The sequence below is a fragment of the Bos taurus genome, chromosome 25 (genome assembly GCF_002263795.3).
Source record: "Bos taurus isolate L1 Dominette 01449 registration number 42190680 breed Hereford chromosome 25, ARS-UCD2.0, whole genome shotgun sequence".
Lineage (NCBI taxonomy): Eukaryota > Metazoa > Chordata > Mammalia > Artiodactyla > Bovidae > Bos > Bos taurus.
The window spans coordinates 40,680,503-40,697,552 of record NC_037352.1 but is presented as its reverse complement, the minus strand read 5'-3'; the positions used below and the strand labels follow the sequence as shown (position 1 = coordinate 40,697,552).

General features: G+C 57.0%; 1 protein-coding gene across 32 annotated transcripts in view; it reads right to left on the bottom strand.

Moving 5' to 3' along the window:
• Positions 1-17,050, bottom strand: part of IQCE (IQ motif containing E) — a 40,197-nt gene that overhangs the window by 15,229 nt on the left and 7,918 nt on the right. For 26 of the 32 annotated variants that reach the window (XR_009492899.1, XR_009492907.1, XR_009492905.1 and 23 more), the window contains exons 3-13: positions 16,634-16,679; positions 12,648-12,776; positions 11,986-12,120; positions 10,804-10,874; positions 8,548-8,661; positions 8,399-8,449; positions 5,860-5,930; positions 4,558-4,630; positions 4,268-4,317; positions 2,313-2,476; positions 655-710 (exon numbers count right to left, since the gene is read on the bottom strand). Coding sequence is in view for 22 of the 32 variants with exons in the window: in XM_015460522.3 (XP_015316008.2) it covers positions 655-710; positions 2,313-2,476; positions 4,268-4,317; positions 4,558-4,630; positions 5,860-5,930; positions 8,399-8,449; positions 8,548-8,661; positions 10,804-10,874; positions 11,986-12,120; positions 12,648-12,776; positions 16,634-16,679 (960 nt within the window). In the remaining 10 variants the exon portion in view is untranslated. The remainder of the gene's footprint in view (positions 1-654; positions 711-2,312; positions 2,477-4,267; positions 4,318-4,557; positions 4,631-5,859; positions 5,931-8,398; positions 8,450-8,547; positions 8,662-10,803; positions 10,875-11,985; positions 12,121-12,647; positions 12,777-16,633; positions 16,680-17,050) is intronic. The other 6 variants (XR_009492904.1, XR_009492903.1, XR_009492901.1 and 3 more) reach the window with 4 other exon arrangements.

Below are 17,050 nucleotides of genomic sequence, written 5' to 3'. Positions count from 1 at the left end.
GACGGGTTTCGTTCTTAAATTACCCGCAGTTTACAGAAACTCTGTCTTCTGCCTTTGTAAACAGGTTCGATTGTTATTTTTACTGTTCCCCTCTAGGTTGACTCTGCTCCAACAACTGAGAGCTCTGACTCTGTGTTTTACCAATACTGGAACAGTGTAGACACGTCTGACCAACCTCAACAGAATCAGATTCGCAAATTCACGTGGGGGACGCGAGGACCTGTTAACTTCCTGGTTGGTAAAGTGCAGATGCGCAGTTTTCTGTGAACTCAGATACTACACAAGCGGTGAGAAAACCCGCCTGGTAAGTGACTGGCGGCACAGAGCCCCCGGGTGCCCGTCAGGCTGGCTCTCTGAAAGGCTCGGGGTCCTACGCATCCCCGACGGTTACCTCCAAAGCTGGAAGTGCTGTGGCGTGCTGTGTGACCACGCCTTGCCGTCTGTGACACAAGGGCAGACTTGACACGGCCAGGCGTCCTACCTAGACCCTAAGAGTCTCCTCTGGCCAACTCATCCCATGTGTAGCTGTCCCTGGGCACAGATGGCCCCCCTTATGTCCCGGGAGCAAGGCTCCTTCTGCCCACTTCCTGGGACCTGCCCCTCTTGCATCGGCAGGGTTGGGGAGGGAAGGGCACGTAGGGGCCCACCACTCACCTTTTCCAGCTCTGCGATCCGCCGAACCAGCCGGGGCTTGCTCCAGTCTGTGTAGCCTGCTGGGACAACAGGGTGTGAGGGACACACCTCCACAGCCATCGGACGGATCCCTTCGGCCGGGACCTCCTGTCTGGGGCACGGCCAGACGGCTCCCCTCCAGGGACGGCCCCCAGCCCAGGACCCTGTGGTGCCGGCACGGCTCTGCGGTGACCACTGCTCCTTTCAGCTCCTCCGTGCGACCTCTCCTGACTGCCCCGCCTGCCAGGACAGCCCTGCTCCGGCTCACCAGCGAGCCCTGCGGCCGATCCCAAGCCCACCCCGGCCCTCGTCCTCCCAGACCCAGCGGGACTCCTCCAGCGCCCACTCCACCCGGATCTGTGGGTGCTTGGTGTCCACTACCCGCCCAGAGGCTCCGCGGTCACCCCCGACCCCTGCTCACGGGCTGGGCATCTGTCCCCTGACCTGGTAAGTCCCAGGTCCAAGTCTCCCTCCGGGGCCCCGCCCTGACGTCACCCGTGTGCCTGACCCCCGTTGGGTCCTCGAGCACAGCCGCAGCCTCCCCCTGTGGCCCCCCTCTGCCCGCACCGGCTGTAGCCAGACCTCACGCCGCCTCCCGCCACCGCGGAGCACTGGGCCAGGCCACCAGCAGCCCCAGAGGACCCTGCAGGGTGCTGTCCTCGCGGCCCCCTTTCCTGCGTGGCCTCCATGCAGCACAGGAGCGGGGCTCCTCTCCTCTCCGCACAAACCCGCTGCCCTCTGAGTGGCCTTCAAGGCCCCGTCCTCCACTGGCCCCCGCTTCCAGGGGCTGGGCCCGCTGGCTGTCTCACAGTGCCAGGCCCACTTGGGGCTCTGTGCCCGCTGCCCAGAGTGCCCCTCCCGGCTGTGGGCACGGCTGACCCCCTATCTGCCCCTTCCCAGTGCTATTTCAGCAGGTCAGCCTCTCCCACCTGCACGCACCCCCACAGCTCTGCCCGGGGCCCAGGACCGTGCTTGACCCATGGCAGGCTGGTGACACGGGGCAGCCTCCCCCCACTGCACGGGCCTCCACGGCTCTGCCTGGGGCCCAGGACCGTGCTCGGCCCACAGCAGGCTGGTGACACGGGGCAGCCTCCCCCACCCAGCACGGGGGGCCCAGGACTGTGCTCAGCCCAGGGCAGGCTGGTGACACGGAGCAGCCTCCCCCCACTGCACGGGCCTCCACGGCTCTGCCCGGGGCCCAGGACCATGCCCTGCCCACGGCAGGCTGGTGACACAGGGCAGCCTCCCCCCGCTGCACAGGCCTCCACGGCTCTGCCCGGGGCCCAGGACCGTGCTCGGCCCATGGCGGGCTGGTGACGTGGGGCAGACTCCCCTACCCGGCACGGGGGGCCCAGGACTGTGCTCAGCCCAGGGCAGGCTGGTGACACGGGGCAGCCTCCCCCCACTGCACGGGCCTCCACGGCTCTGCCCGGGGTCCAGGACCATGCCCTGCCCACGGCGGGCTGGTGACACGGGACAGCCTCCCCCTCCCGCACAGGCCTCCACGGCTCTACCCGGGGTCCAGGACCGTGCTCGGCCCACGGCAGGCTGGTTGCGTGAGGCAGCGCTGCCCAGCGGGGTGGCCGAGGAAGAACAGGTCCCCTCACATGCCCTCCGCCCCCGGGGGCCTGGGCAGGTACCCTTGATCTTGGAGGCGGTGGGGGAGTTGCTGAGCATGCGGTCCAGGTCCTCCTTCAGGCTCTGGTTCTCCTCCGTGAGCTCCTGGACGCTCCGGGACAAGCTCAGCAGGGCACTGCTCATTTTCTTCTGCCTTTTAAGGCCTATTTTCTTCTCCACTGGAGGCCTAGGAGCAACAAGACCCAGCGGGTAAGGTTCAGGTCCTGAGCTGGCCTAACACACATCCCCAGGGAGGGGCAGGCACACGGCGGCCTGGGCGCTCAGGGTGTGCTGAGCATGAAGGTGTGCGGTTCACGGGGAAGGCTGACTGCGAATCCCAGACCAGCGGACTGTCACCCTGGACAGGGGTTCACTCTTCTCATGGGCACGCCTGCCTACACGGGACTGCGTCCAGTCGTCAGCGACAGACGGAGCAGCATCACCAGAAGAGCCGTGGAGGGGTCCCGCCCCTCCTGCTCCATCAGTCCTGTCCTTGGACGGCTGTTCTGATCGCGCCTCCTTCTCTGCAAAGTCTAAAGTGCGGTCAACGCTGGTTGGTTACAGACTCCTCATCTGCCAAGTTGTCTGCTCGCTAAATCTTCTCTGTGAGCGCCGGATCGACGCCTGCGGTGCCTTGTGGTATCCCCGTGGCCACCCAGGGCAGAGGGGAGGAGGCTCTGAGTCTCGGGGAGCCCGCTCCCGGCGGCGGGACAGGCACTGCCCGCGTCTGCTCTCATATCTGCTCTCAGCAGGGTGGACCACGTGGTCTTTCCCGTTTCTGGGCTGACTTCACCACTTTCCCCAGCCCCCTGCAGCGGAGTTCGTCATCGGGAGGAGCTGAGACGTGGCTCCGGGGGGACTGCGTGTGTTGGGGCTTTGCTCAGGCTCAAGCCAAGGTGGGTGGAGGGCTCAGGGCTCATGAGCTAACAATGGGCACCAAGTGAGGCGCCTTTAGACAGAAACACGGGGAGGCGGGCTGTGCGCTGGCCGGGTGATGGGAAAGCTGACCAGAGGGTGTCAGGATGGAGCCCGTGCTTCCCCGGGGGTGGCGGGCCATCACTCGCCCGTTCACACGGAGGGCCCGTTCACACGGAGGGCCCGTTCACACGGAGGGCCCGTTACAGAACACAACGCTGCCCACCATGGATGCCACCTGCAAGTCCTCTGGCCCCTCTCCCGCCCCCACTTTAAGCTACTGGGGGAAGGAAAAAGGGAAGAGCGTGCTGGCAACTGTGAAGGCTTAACTGTTGTTGCTGTTGTTTAGTCGCTCAGTCGCTTCTGACTCTGCGACCCCGTGGACTGTAGCCCACCAGGCTTCTCTGTCCATGGGGTTCTCCAGGCAAGAACACTGGAGTGGGTGGCCATTCCCTTCTCCAGGGGTCCTCCCGACCCAGGGATCGAACTCACATCTCCTGCATTGGCAGGCGGGTTCTTTACCGCTGAGCCGCCTGGGAAGCCCAGATGATGAGTAACTGTCAGTAATTCACGGCGGAGGCCGGTGACATGACTGAATTTGTGACAAGGGACCCTTCCTTCCCTGACCTGCTGAGAGCCTGACATCATCTGGGGACAGGACAGGGGAAGATGTACGTGCTGAGGAAACGCCCCGTCTCTCCCAGTAAAGGTATTTGGCAAGACGATCCTGTACTCAGTCCTAAATGTCTTCCTAAAAGGAAGATCTGCTTTGAGAAAGAGTGTTTCCTGCTTCTAAGCTGGAAGCTGTGAGGTAGGAGCACCAGCGGGAGCCCAGAGCACCAACCACGCTGCCAGGGGTCAGAGACGGCAGCTGGGAGGGGGCATCCGTGACCCCCCAGGGAGGGCACACGAGAGCCTGAAGCTCGAGCGGCAGCTAGAAGCCCCAGACCCAGGGCGGGGTCCACGCTCCACGGAAGGAGCGCCCCTACTCTGCCAGCCGCTGAACACACAGACAGCATGCAGAGCAGGGCTCCCAGACAGACAGACAGACAGAGGGTCGTACCTCTTTCCTGTCATCTCGGAGCTTGCGAGAAGACCATGGAGACGGTGAATCTGCAAACACCAAGTTAAAAGGCGGCTAACACAAAGCGAGCACCAAGGAGACTGTCCTCTGAAAAACTGAGTCTCTGTCGGCCCAGTGGCAGGAAGTTAGCACTAAGTTGCTGATTTGTGTTCCAGTCAAGATAAACTAGAAGGGGAGGGTCCCACACAGCAGCAGGGCCACCACCCAGCTCGGCAACTGACCGTGCTCCGACCCGAGCCCACCGCCTGCCCCGGGCAGGGGACACGCACCTCCTCGTAGTACGTCTCCATGGCGATCCGCATCTCCTCCAGGTTCGTGGTCTTCACATCGGTCTGCAGTTTGCTAAGAACCCAAGGTCGAAGTTAATGTGGCAGTGCCAGGCGAGTGAAAGGGGAAGTCGCTCAGTCGAGTCCGACTCTGCGACCCCACGGACTACACAGTCCGTGGAATTCTCCAGGCCAGAATACTGGAGTGGGCCTATCTTCCCAGCCCAGGTCTCCCGCCTTGTAGACTCTACCAGCTGAGCCACCAGGGAAGCCCAAGAATACTGGAGTGGGTAGCCGATCCCTTCTCCAGTGGGTCTTCCCGACCCAGGGATCGGACCGGGGTCTCCTGCACTGCAGGCGGATTCTTTACCAACTGAGCTTCCAGGGAAGCCTGAGGGGCCTTCAGCTGGCGGGTGGCTTGCACAAAACCCACCAGAGAATTCTCACACCTACGGGGCCCTTCCCGGTAGGACCAGGCACCTTCCAGGGTGAGGTAAAAGGCCTCCTTCTGGGGGATATTCTTTGCTAATAAGACGGTGTCTAAAAACCGGAGTAATTGTGAAGAAAGACCTCGGGGTTAGAAAGGACAAGCCGTCTTTGGGGAAGGTAGGGGAATGATTATTTTTTAAAGGAAAGAGAACCATTTTTTTTTTCTCCTTGTACTGTCCATATAATTCTCCTCATTCTCAACACTTAACAGACTCCAGAGAAAAGGCTCTACAGAGAAATGAAGGTAAAGTTACTAATACAGTTTAGGATTCTGAGACAGAATGGTAATGAGACAGCTGATAACTCCGGCCAGAAACAAAGGAAGACGGGGTCTATTGTATAAAGAGGACACACGGGGCAGCGGAGAGCGCAAACTCGGATTTCCTTAAATAAACTCCAACACACCAGGAAAGGCTCCCCTCTGGGATAAAAGAGCAGGCAAGAAATCTGTATAGCTGCTCTAAAAACAGCACAGGACCGTGCAGGACGGTGAGAGGCAGCCTGGGGAGGTGTCCAGGCAGCAAGAGCCTGCGCGTCTAGTCCATGAAGTCAACACTGGAGACAAGACATGATCACAGGAGGTGAAGGACAGAAGGCGTGTCTTCAAAGAAACGGGAGCAAGGAGAGAGAGGGGAGAACATGGCTCCTTGGTGGTGTCTGGAGGAGGCCACTGCTCAAGCTTTGGTGACAAGTGAGGCTGGGACGTGGGCAGGGGAGGGGTGGGACAGCGGGTGCCGACGCTGGGCTGGGAGCAGGACGGGTGCGCGCGCCCAGCTGGCACCCAGGCAGGGCCCCCCGGCGCCCCGGGCCCCGTACTTGATAATGTTGTCCTTCTCCTTGCACTGCTGCTCCAGCTTGAGGACCCTCTGCTTCAGCCCGTTGATCACCTGCCGGGGGACCACACCCATCAAGCTGACCGGGGGAACACACCCCAGCCTCAACGGCCACGGCCTCCCCTGCCGCACGGAGACGCAGCCGGACCTGTGCCCTACCTGGGGCGGGTCCGCTGCCCACTCCCTAGGAGTGTCCCCCCCATTCGATGGCTGGGGTCTCTTCTAGACTTGGAGCAGGGGGCAGTGGGGCTGGGAACAGGGTGCTCCCCTCCTCAGAGGGCGCCACCCTCGGGAGGAGGGACGGGACATGCACCACCTCAGTCACCAGGCACGGACACCCCAAGCCCAGCGGCCCAGGGCAGCCCCATCCCCAGCACCCTCCCCCGGGCAGCTGGACTGGGGTCCTGGGGAGGCCCCTCTACCTCAGTGCTTCCTGCTCTCTGCTCACACAGCGCTTTGGGAGATGATACCCTGCATTCCCGACAGGACTTCCCTTTCTTTTTGAAGAGTCAAACACTTTTCAACTGGATTTTAAGGTGATTTTTAGTTATACTAGCAACACCTGGGCACATTTACCCTTTGTGCTTACCCCTGTCAACTAACTGATGTTACCAGCATAGCATGTGTTCACTCTCCAGACCTCATTATGCACACGCGCACGCGTATGCACACCTGCTGAGTGGTGGTGTTTTGCTGTTGTTTACATAAATGGCAACCCCACGCATACCATCCTGCACACTGTTCTCACTTCACAAACCGCCGTGGAGCCCTAACCCGAGTCGTTCCTACAGATCTGCATTATTCCTCCCAGGTGTGAACGCACAGCATGGTTACCTGTCCTGCTACTGACGGACACTGAGCTCGTGACCCTCACAGAGAGTTCAAGCTCTCACAGAAACCCCAGCCAGCCCTCCTCGTGCACACGGGCAGGTGTTTCTGGAAGGCAGATGATTCAAGCAGAAATGTTCAGTCACAGCCACTTTGATGGGTGATTTGGTAAAGGGCAGCAGAGCGAAACTGGCACGTATCTATGATCTAGGATTTCCACTTTTAATAAACTTTAATTAAAAAAAGAAAGAAAAAACCCCGGAATTATCTGGCGGTCCAGTGGTTAGGACTCTGTGCTCCCAATGCAGGGGCCATGGGTTCAACCCCTGGTCGGGGAACTAACATCCCACAAGCCTCAAGGTGCAGTAAAAAAAAAAATGCTGAGGATCGAAAGAGCGGTATGCTAATTTGAATGGCTCCTCCTCCACCTGCCCTCCCAAACTGGGCAGCTAGAAATATCCTTGTGCAAACGGCCTTTTGTGCTGGATTTGTTTTTCTCAAGACATAATCCTAAAGAGCATCATTAGGACTTTCCTGGCGGTCTGGTGGTTAAGCCTCTGTGGTCCCAACGCAGAGGCCATGGGTTCGATCCCTGGTCGGGGAACTAAGATCCCACATGTTGCCTGGCGCGGCCAGAAAATAGAAAAAAAAGAAATGAGCATCACGGGATAAGTGGTGAGCGCAGTGTTACAAACGGCGGCTCGCACAGCCACACGGCCCAGCCTTCAGAGCCTACGGTCACTCACCATGCACCCAATTTGGGACACACCTCTTAACCTCAGTTTCCTGATTTTAAACATGGGGGCTGAAGTCCCGACTTCAAAATGGTCACCGAGACTCTGTACCCCTGCAAACCGCATGGCGTTTGCTGAGCCGCCGTCAGGCAACACGGGGTTTCCTCCTGCCTGTGTGCGCTTCCTCTGAGCTGCCCAGGCACAGAGCCGGGCGAGTCGTCCGTTCATGGCACGCTGCTTCCCTTCTTTATACACGGGGGTAGATTCTTCGCATCTTCTGGATAAAATCTGTTTTACTGATCAGTCATCTCCCCCCACCCATTATACGGATCCATTTTCAATTGTAGTCGTATGGGTTTTCACTATAAATTCTAAGTTTATGTTATCAAATCCATTAATCGCATCATTAATGTGATTTTGTGTTCAAGACCCTCAGAAGTGAATCGCATCTCAGGTTTCTAAACGTTCTTCCTTGACTCAGGTGACATTTGCTGTGACTCATTTCCCTCCGACTGCGGCAGCTTATTCCACAGCAGCAATCACGCAAGGGCTCCATTCTCCGTAATTCTGTTTTGCTCATGTGCTAAGTGCTGTCACACGGCGCACAAGAAGGGTCTGCACGCGCCTTAAGGCCCTGACGCTACTCCTGCTTTGACTCCTTCTTGAGTCGGCGGCGTCGTGTGCTGCGCCCGAGGTGTCCGCGCCGTCACGGCCTTCTCCTGCCGCGCCTTTTCGCCCCTGCAGTCAGCCTGCTCAGCCCGCCTCCTGCTCCCACTAAGAGCCCCCGCGGTGTCGTCGTGTAAGCCCCACCGCTCGGTGGAGGAGGGTTTCAGGAAGGCCTTCCGCTTGCCTGTTACTCCTCTGCTCTGAGTGCTTCAGAGAGAAGCTCTGTCTCTAAAGGCCATTTGAAGATCAGATCTCAGCGGACAGATGAGCTGAGCTGCCGGAGATTATACTCACCCAGCCAGCATCAGGCCTTTTCTCTGCCAGAGTCCGAACAAAATCCGGGCCCTGTGGTAAGCAGATCGAGAGATGAAGACGAGGTGCGCTGGGCCTCCCCCGCCGGGGGCCGCCTGCATCCGGCACCGCGTCCCGGGCCCCGCACTTACTCGGGACGCGTCCAGAAGCTGCTCGATCTGCCGGTCCTTTCTGCTGTTTTCCTCTTCAAGGCGCCGAAGCTTCGTTCTCATCAGATCCACATCACTCTTTTGCATGTTTAGTGACTGAAGGAAAGAAGGGCCACACACACACACACCGCGCACACACAGCATCGGGTGAGACACGGAGACGGAGGGGGGCGTTCAAAGCGCCTGGTTCCCGAGCGGGCGCTGCGTGCGCAGAGGGCGAGGCAGGTCTGGACGTTACCGTGGAGGTTGGGGCTGGGGGGCAGACACCCCGTCAGGTGCAGGGCGACCCAGGCAACCAGGAACCCTGCCCCCTAAAATGCGAGCAGCGCCCCCGCCGCAGACGAGCGCTGCTCACAAACGGCACGGCCAGTGGCAGTCCTGGGGGCCGTGGGAGCGTTCCTCACGTCACAAACGGTCACGGGCTAACGTCTGCTCAAGACTCATCCTCAACTAAGGCTCAGCGGGTCAGAGCGCCGGTCCCCACACGTTTATCTGTGGGTGAATTTCCCACCCATCTGCGGTGAATTTAGAAGGAAGACTGTCGATTTTTCATAAAACTACGTTTATTCACTGTTTACAACTATCCTGTATTTTGAAATGATGTCCTTCCTATTACACCAGACACGTGTGGTCCTTTGAGGAAATGCTCACGGGAGGGGACTTCTAACAGCCTCACTTAAGGAAACTTTCTCCTGGTCCGGGGAACCCCACGGCTGGGAAAGTGTCAGGTTAAGTCAGCGCGTGTGAGCCTCGTCCAGAAATGCCCACGGGGTCAGCCAGCACTGGAGCTGACCGGCTTCCAGCACAGCCTGGACCCGAATTAGCCAATCATCTTGGAGACGTCCTGTCAAGGGACTCACAGTGCTCAGCAGAGTCTGAGCATCAGAACAGACCTGGCCTGGCCACTGGAGAGACAGTCGGGCGTCCACCCACTGCGGGCAGTCGGGAAAGCCGGCCAGCGGCTGCAGCCGGCGGGAGAGATGCTTGGCCCTCAGGGCCCGTTTCGTGAATTAATCAGTTAACGCCCATTCACTGGGAAAGACAAGAAATCCGATAACGGGAATTCTGCTTCCAGGAATACCTACCCTGCTCAGCATAGCTAAGAACCCTGCACTAAAGCCCTCTCATGGATTACTGCGTTGAACCCTCACAAAACCCCATGAAGCTGCACTTACGACCCTCCCCATTTTCAACAGCACACTGAGACGTCACTTGCCAGAGAAAAACCACCCTGTGCCCCTGCCCCCGGGGCAGCAGAGTGCTGAAGATAAACCCTCCCCTCGGAAGGGAGGAGGAGGCCCGTGTACTTGGAATAAGGCAGTGATCCCACTCAGAGACCCGCTTCCGGCCCCAAGAAGGCTCCCCCTGAGTGTCGCCACCCAGAGGACGCAGGGCTCTTAGTCACCTCCCCGGGTGAGGACCCTGCAGCTCCCACAGGAGGGCTGTCGTGTACGGGGACCCTCGCCCAAGGTGGCTTCCGGGCTCTCGTGTGCTCTGGGCACGCCGGCCGCCAGCACCCTGCTTGACCTCGTGCCAGACGGGTCCCAGCTCTACTGGCGGGGGGCGGAGCACAGCCTGTGAACAGACCCGTGTCACGGACGGGCAGGGCCCCCCGAGTCTCCAGGCGGCACCAAGAGCCGGGCGCGGCGTAGTGGGGCGAGACGGGGACAAGGGTGAGGCCGCTCACCTTGGGGCGGTTTGCGCTCTGGGGGCGGCAGCACGGGTTATGCAAATGGAGCCGCGGCCCCAGGAGGTAGGCGACCTTGCACATCCTGGGTCTGCTAGAGGTAAACCCTGGATACACTACGAGCCTCAAGGCCATCACCTCTCTCACGGGAGCATCGAGACAGAGCCACTGAGAGCTGTGAAATGCCATGAGTGCCAAAGAATAATGCAAACGGGAAGTTACTGATCACAGTAACAGCCAAAGAAAGACTCATCCTAACGCCAGGGCTCGGGGCGCAAAGGGAAATAACCTTGTCCCCCTGGGGCTGTCCCCCCAGGGAGACCCAGAGCTTGCTGGCTGACCGCAGTCCAGGCTCCCTCGCCGCTGGCGGGTGGCCCCCCAGGAGCCAGCGTCTCCCAGCTGCTCAGGCGCCCGGCCAGGGCTTAAACTCGGTGTCACCCTGCAACCCCTGCTCTTCCCACGGGACACACCCCGGCACAGGTGTGGCCCCCCATCCACGTGACCGGGGCCCTCCCCGCTTAACAGTCGCAGAGGACGGGCGGGAACTCTACCTTCTTCAGCTCAATGATCTCGTCATACATGTCCTCCTTCTCTCTGTAGACGGGGTTCCCCGGAACGTAACCTGCGGGGAGACACACAGCCCTCTGAAAAGAAGAAGGAACGCTGGACTATACCTTAAGGGAAACCTGGAGGTTAATAAAATTATCTTTAAAAAAAACAATAAAAAAAGAACAAATGCATTTCGACATTTTTAACCTGATTATGGTCTTTCCCCAGAAGTAAGACAACCCAAACAGGTATTGATTTGGAAAGAAGAAGCAAAAGAAAACTAAAAGATGTGAACACAGGACTTAATTACACTCAGAGGATTAAAGGGGAGCTGTTGTTGTTAAGTCACTAAGTCGTGTCCAACTCTTTTGCAATCCCGAGGACTGTAGCCCGCCAGGATCCTCTGTCCATGGGATTCTCCAAGTAAGAATACTGGAGTGGGTAGTCATTCCCTTCTCCAAGGGATCTTCCTGATTGAACCTGGGTCTCCCGCACTGGCAGGCAGATTCTCTACCACTGAGCCACCAGGGAAGCCCATGTGTTCATCTACAAAAGGATTAAAGGAGGGAGTCACAAAGAAAAGCCGTGTCTTTAGACTTGAAGCCGCAAACAAACAGTCAAAAACAAACGCAATGGCATCATCATGCAGGTGCCAGCAGCCGGCCCTGCGCCCACCGTCGGCACAGTGCCCGGGGCACTCTGCTTCAGCGCGGTCCCTAATGGGGACAGGACTCTAAAGCACGTAAGCCTGAAACAGCAATGCCGGCCAGCAGCGCCGCAAGGGGACCAGCCCGGCCACCGGGACAAGGCTTCTCGGGGCTTCCCACGGCGCCGACGGAAGGGCAGTGGACGCTGGGGAGGAGGCGTGTGGACTCGGGCCGGACAGGAAGACAGCAGCACGACACCAGCCGGCCCTGCTTTGTGAGATTTGGGCTGTCTATCATCCTCGCAGCTTTCATTTCTAAGATCGTTTGCACAACCCGTTTCACTACGACTCCAGGGAGGCAGACACCACTGAAGCCAGGGATGACGTCTCCCTCCACAGCAGGAAAGCCACCCTCCAGGAGGCAGCAGGGACCTTCAGGACACTCGGCGGCTGCCTGCGGGGGGCCCGCCCCTCACTCTGCAGAGCACCCCCAAGTCCCCCGCCCGGCCTCGTGGCCGTGTCACCGCGGCGAGCTCACCGTGGCTGGCAGAACGCCTGAGGTTTGACCTCTTCATTCTCAAGGCTTCGGTCACAAAGTCGGGGGCGCTGCTGGGGGAGTGGGTCCAGGCACAGTCCAAGGTGAGGTCTGAAGTCAGGGCTGGGGTCAGACTGCCTGGTTTGAACGTGCACGGTTTTAACGCGACAGGTACGAGCAGACACAACGGACGGCGCTGCCTCTCGTAACCAGGCTCGGGGGGTTGAAGGAAGCTCACGGGACCCGTGGTGTATGAGCAACGTTCAGCCACCGGCCCCAAGATCAGCAAAGCCCTCCCTGTGGTGCCTGCCCACTTCCAGGCTGCGCATGTGCCTAGCACATCCCCTTCCAAGTTGCCGGCATGACCTCAACCGGCTCACACGACTCCCAAAGCTGTCGGGAGGAGGGTCTGTGACCCACCACAGCCAGCCCCACTCAGACAGGCCGAGACCCACAAGAGCAAACGTCAGAGGTCGCACACACTCGGAGTGTGCGCCTCAAGGCGCCACGTCCTTGACAAGGTCAGAAATGGAGTCTTTCAGACAAGGCGCATTCAAAGCTCTGTGTCGTCAGCACCTGGGACCGGGCGCTGCTCGTGAGCAGGACGGGTCTATTTCTTTCCTTCTTTTTAAGGAGGGCTCTATTTCCGAGGGGCGCGTGGGTACCTTGCTTGGAGCTTCCCAGACACAGCTTCTGGGGCGTTAAGGACATCCGGCCCCCGAGAGGCATGCTCGCCGCGGTCCTCAGAGATCTCCAGGAGGCCACCTTCCTCGGTTTAGAGTGATAAGGTGACTCTAGAAAGGCAACACATGGTTTTAGAGGTGCAGAACACTGTGCCCCCCAACATCTGTGCTTCAGAAAGACAAAGACGGTACAGGGAAACACTCACAACTGCCCCAGATGAGCACATTCTGGCAAAAATAAAAAAGTACGGAAAAATACGGTTATGTTTATATACTCACATTTGCTTTTTAAATTTTATTATAAAGAAGTAACTGGAATTGATTTTAAAATATGAGCCTGAAGTTGTACCAATATTACAGTAGTTAATTTCCCATTTTCTCCCCCAGGGCATTTTTTTATTTTGTCACCAAAACAAAGGAAGGGTTTTAAAATTATATTTTAATCTGGAATTTTGCTGCTTCACATAAAATATAGAAATTGTGCAAATTTATGCAAAACCAAGTTGTTCATAAAACACGCTTATATTTCTTAAATACCAAAGCAATTTATATCTGTAGAAGGTCCTGAGATTCTAAATCTAATGCATTTAGTTATTAAAATTTCTAAGATTTTTCCATGGCTTATGGAATTTATGGAAAATTCCCCTTTCTCATTTAGGATGTGGGAGTAAAGACACATTGGGCCCTGAGGCGTTTCCACTCACCCAGGACCACTGTGCTCACTCCCAGGGTATTTGGAAGGTCTTCCAAACTTTAAACATGCATTTAAGTGCATATTTATGAAGGTATATTAGTGATCAGGAAAAAAACCCCACAAACGACATTTCCCTCCTAAATGTACAGGGTTTATCAATAAATAGTGAGAATTCCACAAGATGCACGCCCATGGATAAAGCTGCAAAGCAGAGGGACTCAGCGGTGGTTCCTGCTGGTGGCTGACGCTGCGGAACGATGAACACGGAGGGGCCAGAAGCCTCGCCACCTCGGAGCACGGCGAGGACCGGAAGCCTCAGCACACGGGGACCACAAACCCTGGAGACCCAGAGTGGGCAGTTGTTCAGTCGCTAAGTCGTGTCCGACTCTTTGAGACCCCATGGACTGTAGCCCGCCAGGCTTCCCTGTCTTCCACTCTCTCCTGGAGTTTGCTCAAGTTCACGGGCACTGAGTCAGTGATGCCATCTAACCATCTCATCTTCCGCCGCCCCCTTCTCCTCCTGCCCTCAACCTTTCCCAGCATGTGGTCTTTGCCCATGAGTCGGCTCTTTGTGTCAGATGGCCAGTACTGGGCAGTAGAGACACATTTATGAAGTGAACGGGACAGCCTGGGTTCCTGCTGTTGTGGCTCGGAAATCAGACAGGGGTACACCTATTAAGGGAATGTTAGGAGTTAGAACTGGGCATGGAATAACAGACTGGTTCCAAATAGGAAAAGGAGTCCGTCAAGGCTGCATATTGTCACCCTGCTTATTTAACTTATATACAGAGTACATCATGAGAAACGCTGGGCTGGAGGAAGCACAAGCTGGAATCAAGATTGCCGGGAGAAATATCAATAACCTCAGACATGCAGATGACACCACCCTTATGGCAGAAAGTGAAGAGGAACAAAAAAGCCTCTTGATGAAAGTGAAAGAGGAGAGTGAAAAAGTTGCCCTGAAGTTCAACATTCAGAAAACTAAGATCATGGCATCCGGTCCCATCACTTCATGGTAAATAGATGGGGAAACAGTGGAAACAGTGTCAGACTTTATTTTTCTGGGCTCCAAAATCACTGAAGATGTTGATTGCAGCCATGAAATTAAAAGACACTTGCTCCTTGGAAGGAAAGTTATGACCAATTTAGACAGCATATTAAAAAGCAGAGACATTACTTTGTCAACAAAGGTCCGTCTAGTCAAGGCTATGCTTTTTCCAGTAGTTATGTATGGATGTGAGAGTTGGATTATAAAGAAAGCTGAGTGCTGAAGAATTGATGCTTTTCAACTGTGGTTTTGGAGAAGACTCTAGAGTCCCTTGGACTGCAAGGAGATCCAGCCAGTCCATCCTAAAGGAGATCAGTTGTGGGTGTTCACTGGAAGGACTGATGTTGAAGCTGAAACTCCAATACTTTGGCCACCTGAGGCGAAGAGCTGCCTCATTGGAAAAGACCCTGATGCTGGGAGGGATTGGGGGCAGGAGGAGAAGGGGAAGACAGAGGATGAGATAGTTGGATGGTATCACCGACTCAATGGACATGGGTTTGGGTGGACTCTGGAAGTTGGTGATGGACAGGGAGGCCTGATGTGCTGCAGTTCACGGGGTCGCAAAGAGTTGGACACCACTGAGCGACTGAACTGAACTGAACTGAGGAGCTTGGGATGGGGGGGGGTGTGGGGGAGGGGACACAGTGCATCCTGCAGTGAGCAGGGGGCCTGGGATCAGCCCTGGTGCCTGGACAGGCGTCCGGTGTGGCTGGGGGAGGGCCCGGGGGCTGGGGGAAAGCACCTATTTGGCGGTTTTGATGCTTTGGGGGCTCTGGCCACCCTAAATTATGCAAAACACACCTCTGACATTTACAGAAGTCAAGATAAAAAGCAATTTGATTATTAGTATTTTCAACACTTGAAATGCTTGACTTCCAGTAAGTAAGAATAATGGAAGATGATCTCACATTTACCTTAGTGATGCCTTCTGGACAAAAGGATTTAAACAAAATAGTCTGAAAGAGAAGTTTTAAAACACCAAAGCCCACACTTTCACTTTGCATCAATTCCCGATTTGCTCCACAGGAGGAGAGCCAGAATATTCAAAGTCCACACTGCTAGATGTTTTTAAATTAACTTCTGCTGGAGTGGAGCCGCTTCACCGTGCCGCGTTGTCTCTGCCGCGCAGCAAAGCGCAGCCGCTGCACTAGCGCCAGGTCACTCGGCCGTGCCCGGCTCCCTGCGACTCGGGGCTGCAGCCCGCCAGGCTCCTCTGTCCGTGGGATTCTCCAGGCGAGAACACTGCAGTGGGTTTCCACGCTCTCCTCCAGGGGGTCTTCCCGACCCAGGGGTAGAACCTGCCATCTCTTGCGTCTCCTGCGTTGGCAGGCAGGTTCTTTACCACTAGCGCCACCCGGGAAGCCCACATGCACGTTTATCTACTCTTTTTTGGATTTCCTTCCCAAATAGGCCACCACAGAGCGCTGAGCGGAGCTGCCTGTGCTGTGCGGTCGGTTCTTGCTGGTGCGTATACGTCGGGCCCACCTGCCGGCTCATCCCACCCCCGTTACCCTCCGTGGTTTCCATGTCTGTTCTCGACGTCCGTGTCTGCCTCTGCGTTGCAGTTAAGTTCGCTAGGTGGTTCCTTTCTAACGCTTATACTTATTTGTACTACAAAACGTGCTTTCTTTTCTTTGCAGGAATTTATCTTTCTATGTATGTTTTTCTTGGGCTCATATGAAAGTTCATCTGTATTCTCTGACTGTGTCATACATAAGACAGTGTGTTTGACTGTATATATGTATATAAGAAATGTAAATACACACACGTGAGTATGTAATAAAGCCAGGCAAAGCCACAGGCTTTTCGGCAGCAAAAGAAAGCTGACATAGGATCTGATTGGTCACAAAGAGCTTGGGAAGCATAAAATTCAGTATATCGCCCAGATGAACTCTTTGAGTCTCAAGAACAAATCCTGTGTTTCCCTCACTCTGGCAGCTCAAGAAGGAGAACACAAGAGGCCATTGCTGTGCCCTGGGGCTGGGGGCTCACTGGTGCAGGGAGGGCTCAGGACCTCTGCCCCACGGGGCCTCCGCCCACAGGGACGCCTGCAGAGGGCGAAGACCTGGGAGTGAGCCCCAGCACGAGACGGAGCCAAGGGGCAGAAGGACGTGCATCAGTGGTCCTGCATATTCAGAGAAGACAGACGCAGCTGAGCCTCCTACCAGGACACCCGGGCAGGAGGCCTTCTGAGAAGCTCTTCCGAGCCAAGCTGGTCATACTTACTCAGGGATGTGGGTGGAGGTTTGTGGAAACTTTTCTTTTTTGCTTTCTGAAAGAAAGAAGAGATGGTTGAGCCTTCTCAGGCAGCCAGTACGGCCCCAGCCACGCAGCACAGGAGTGCTCAGAATGGGGGGAGGCGGGTGGGTGGTGGATTAAGCGGCCAACACCGAGAGACCAAGCAGAGTGCGAGCGGAGGGCAGGGAGGCGCCCCTGACACAGGAGTGGGCAGCCCAGGGGAGGCGCCCCCGACACAGAGTGTGGCCAGCAGGCCCCAGAGATGGAGGTGGGGGGACGCCCACAGGTGAGACGTGAGATGGGGGCGCGGGGCAGCGCTGGCCCATCTGGAGGACACCCCCGACAGCCTGGGCCACACGCGGAGCTGGGCACCACCCAGGCTCGCCCCCGGGGCCCCTTCCACGC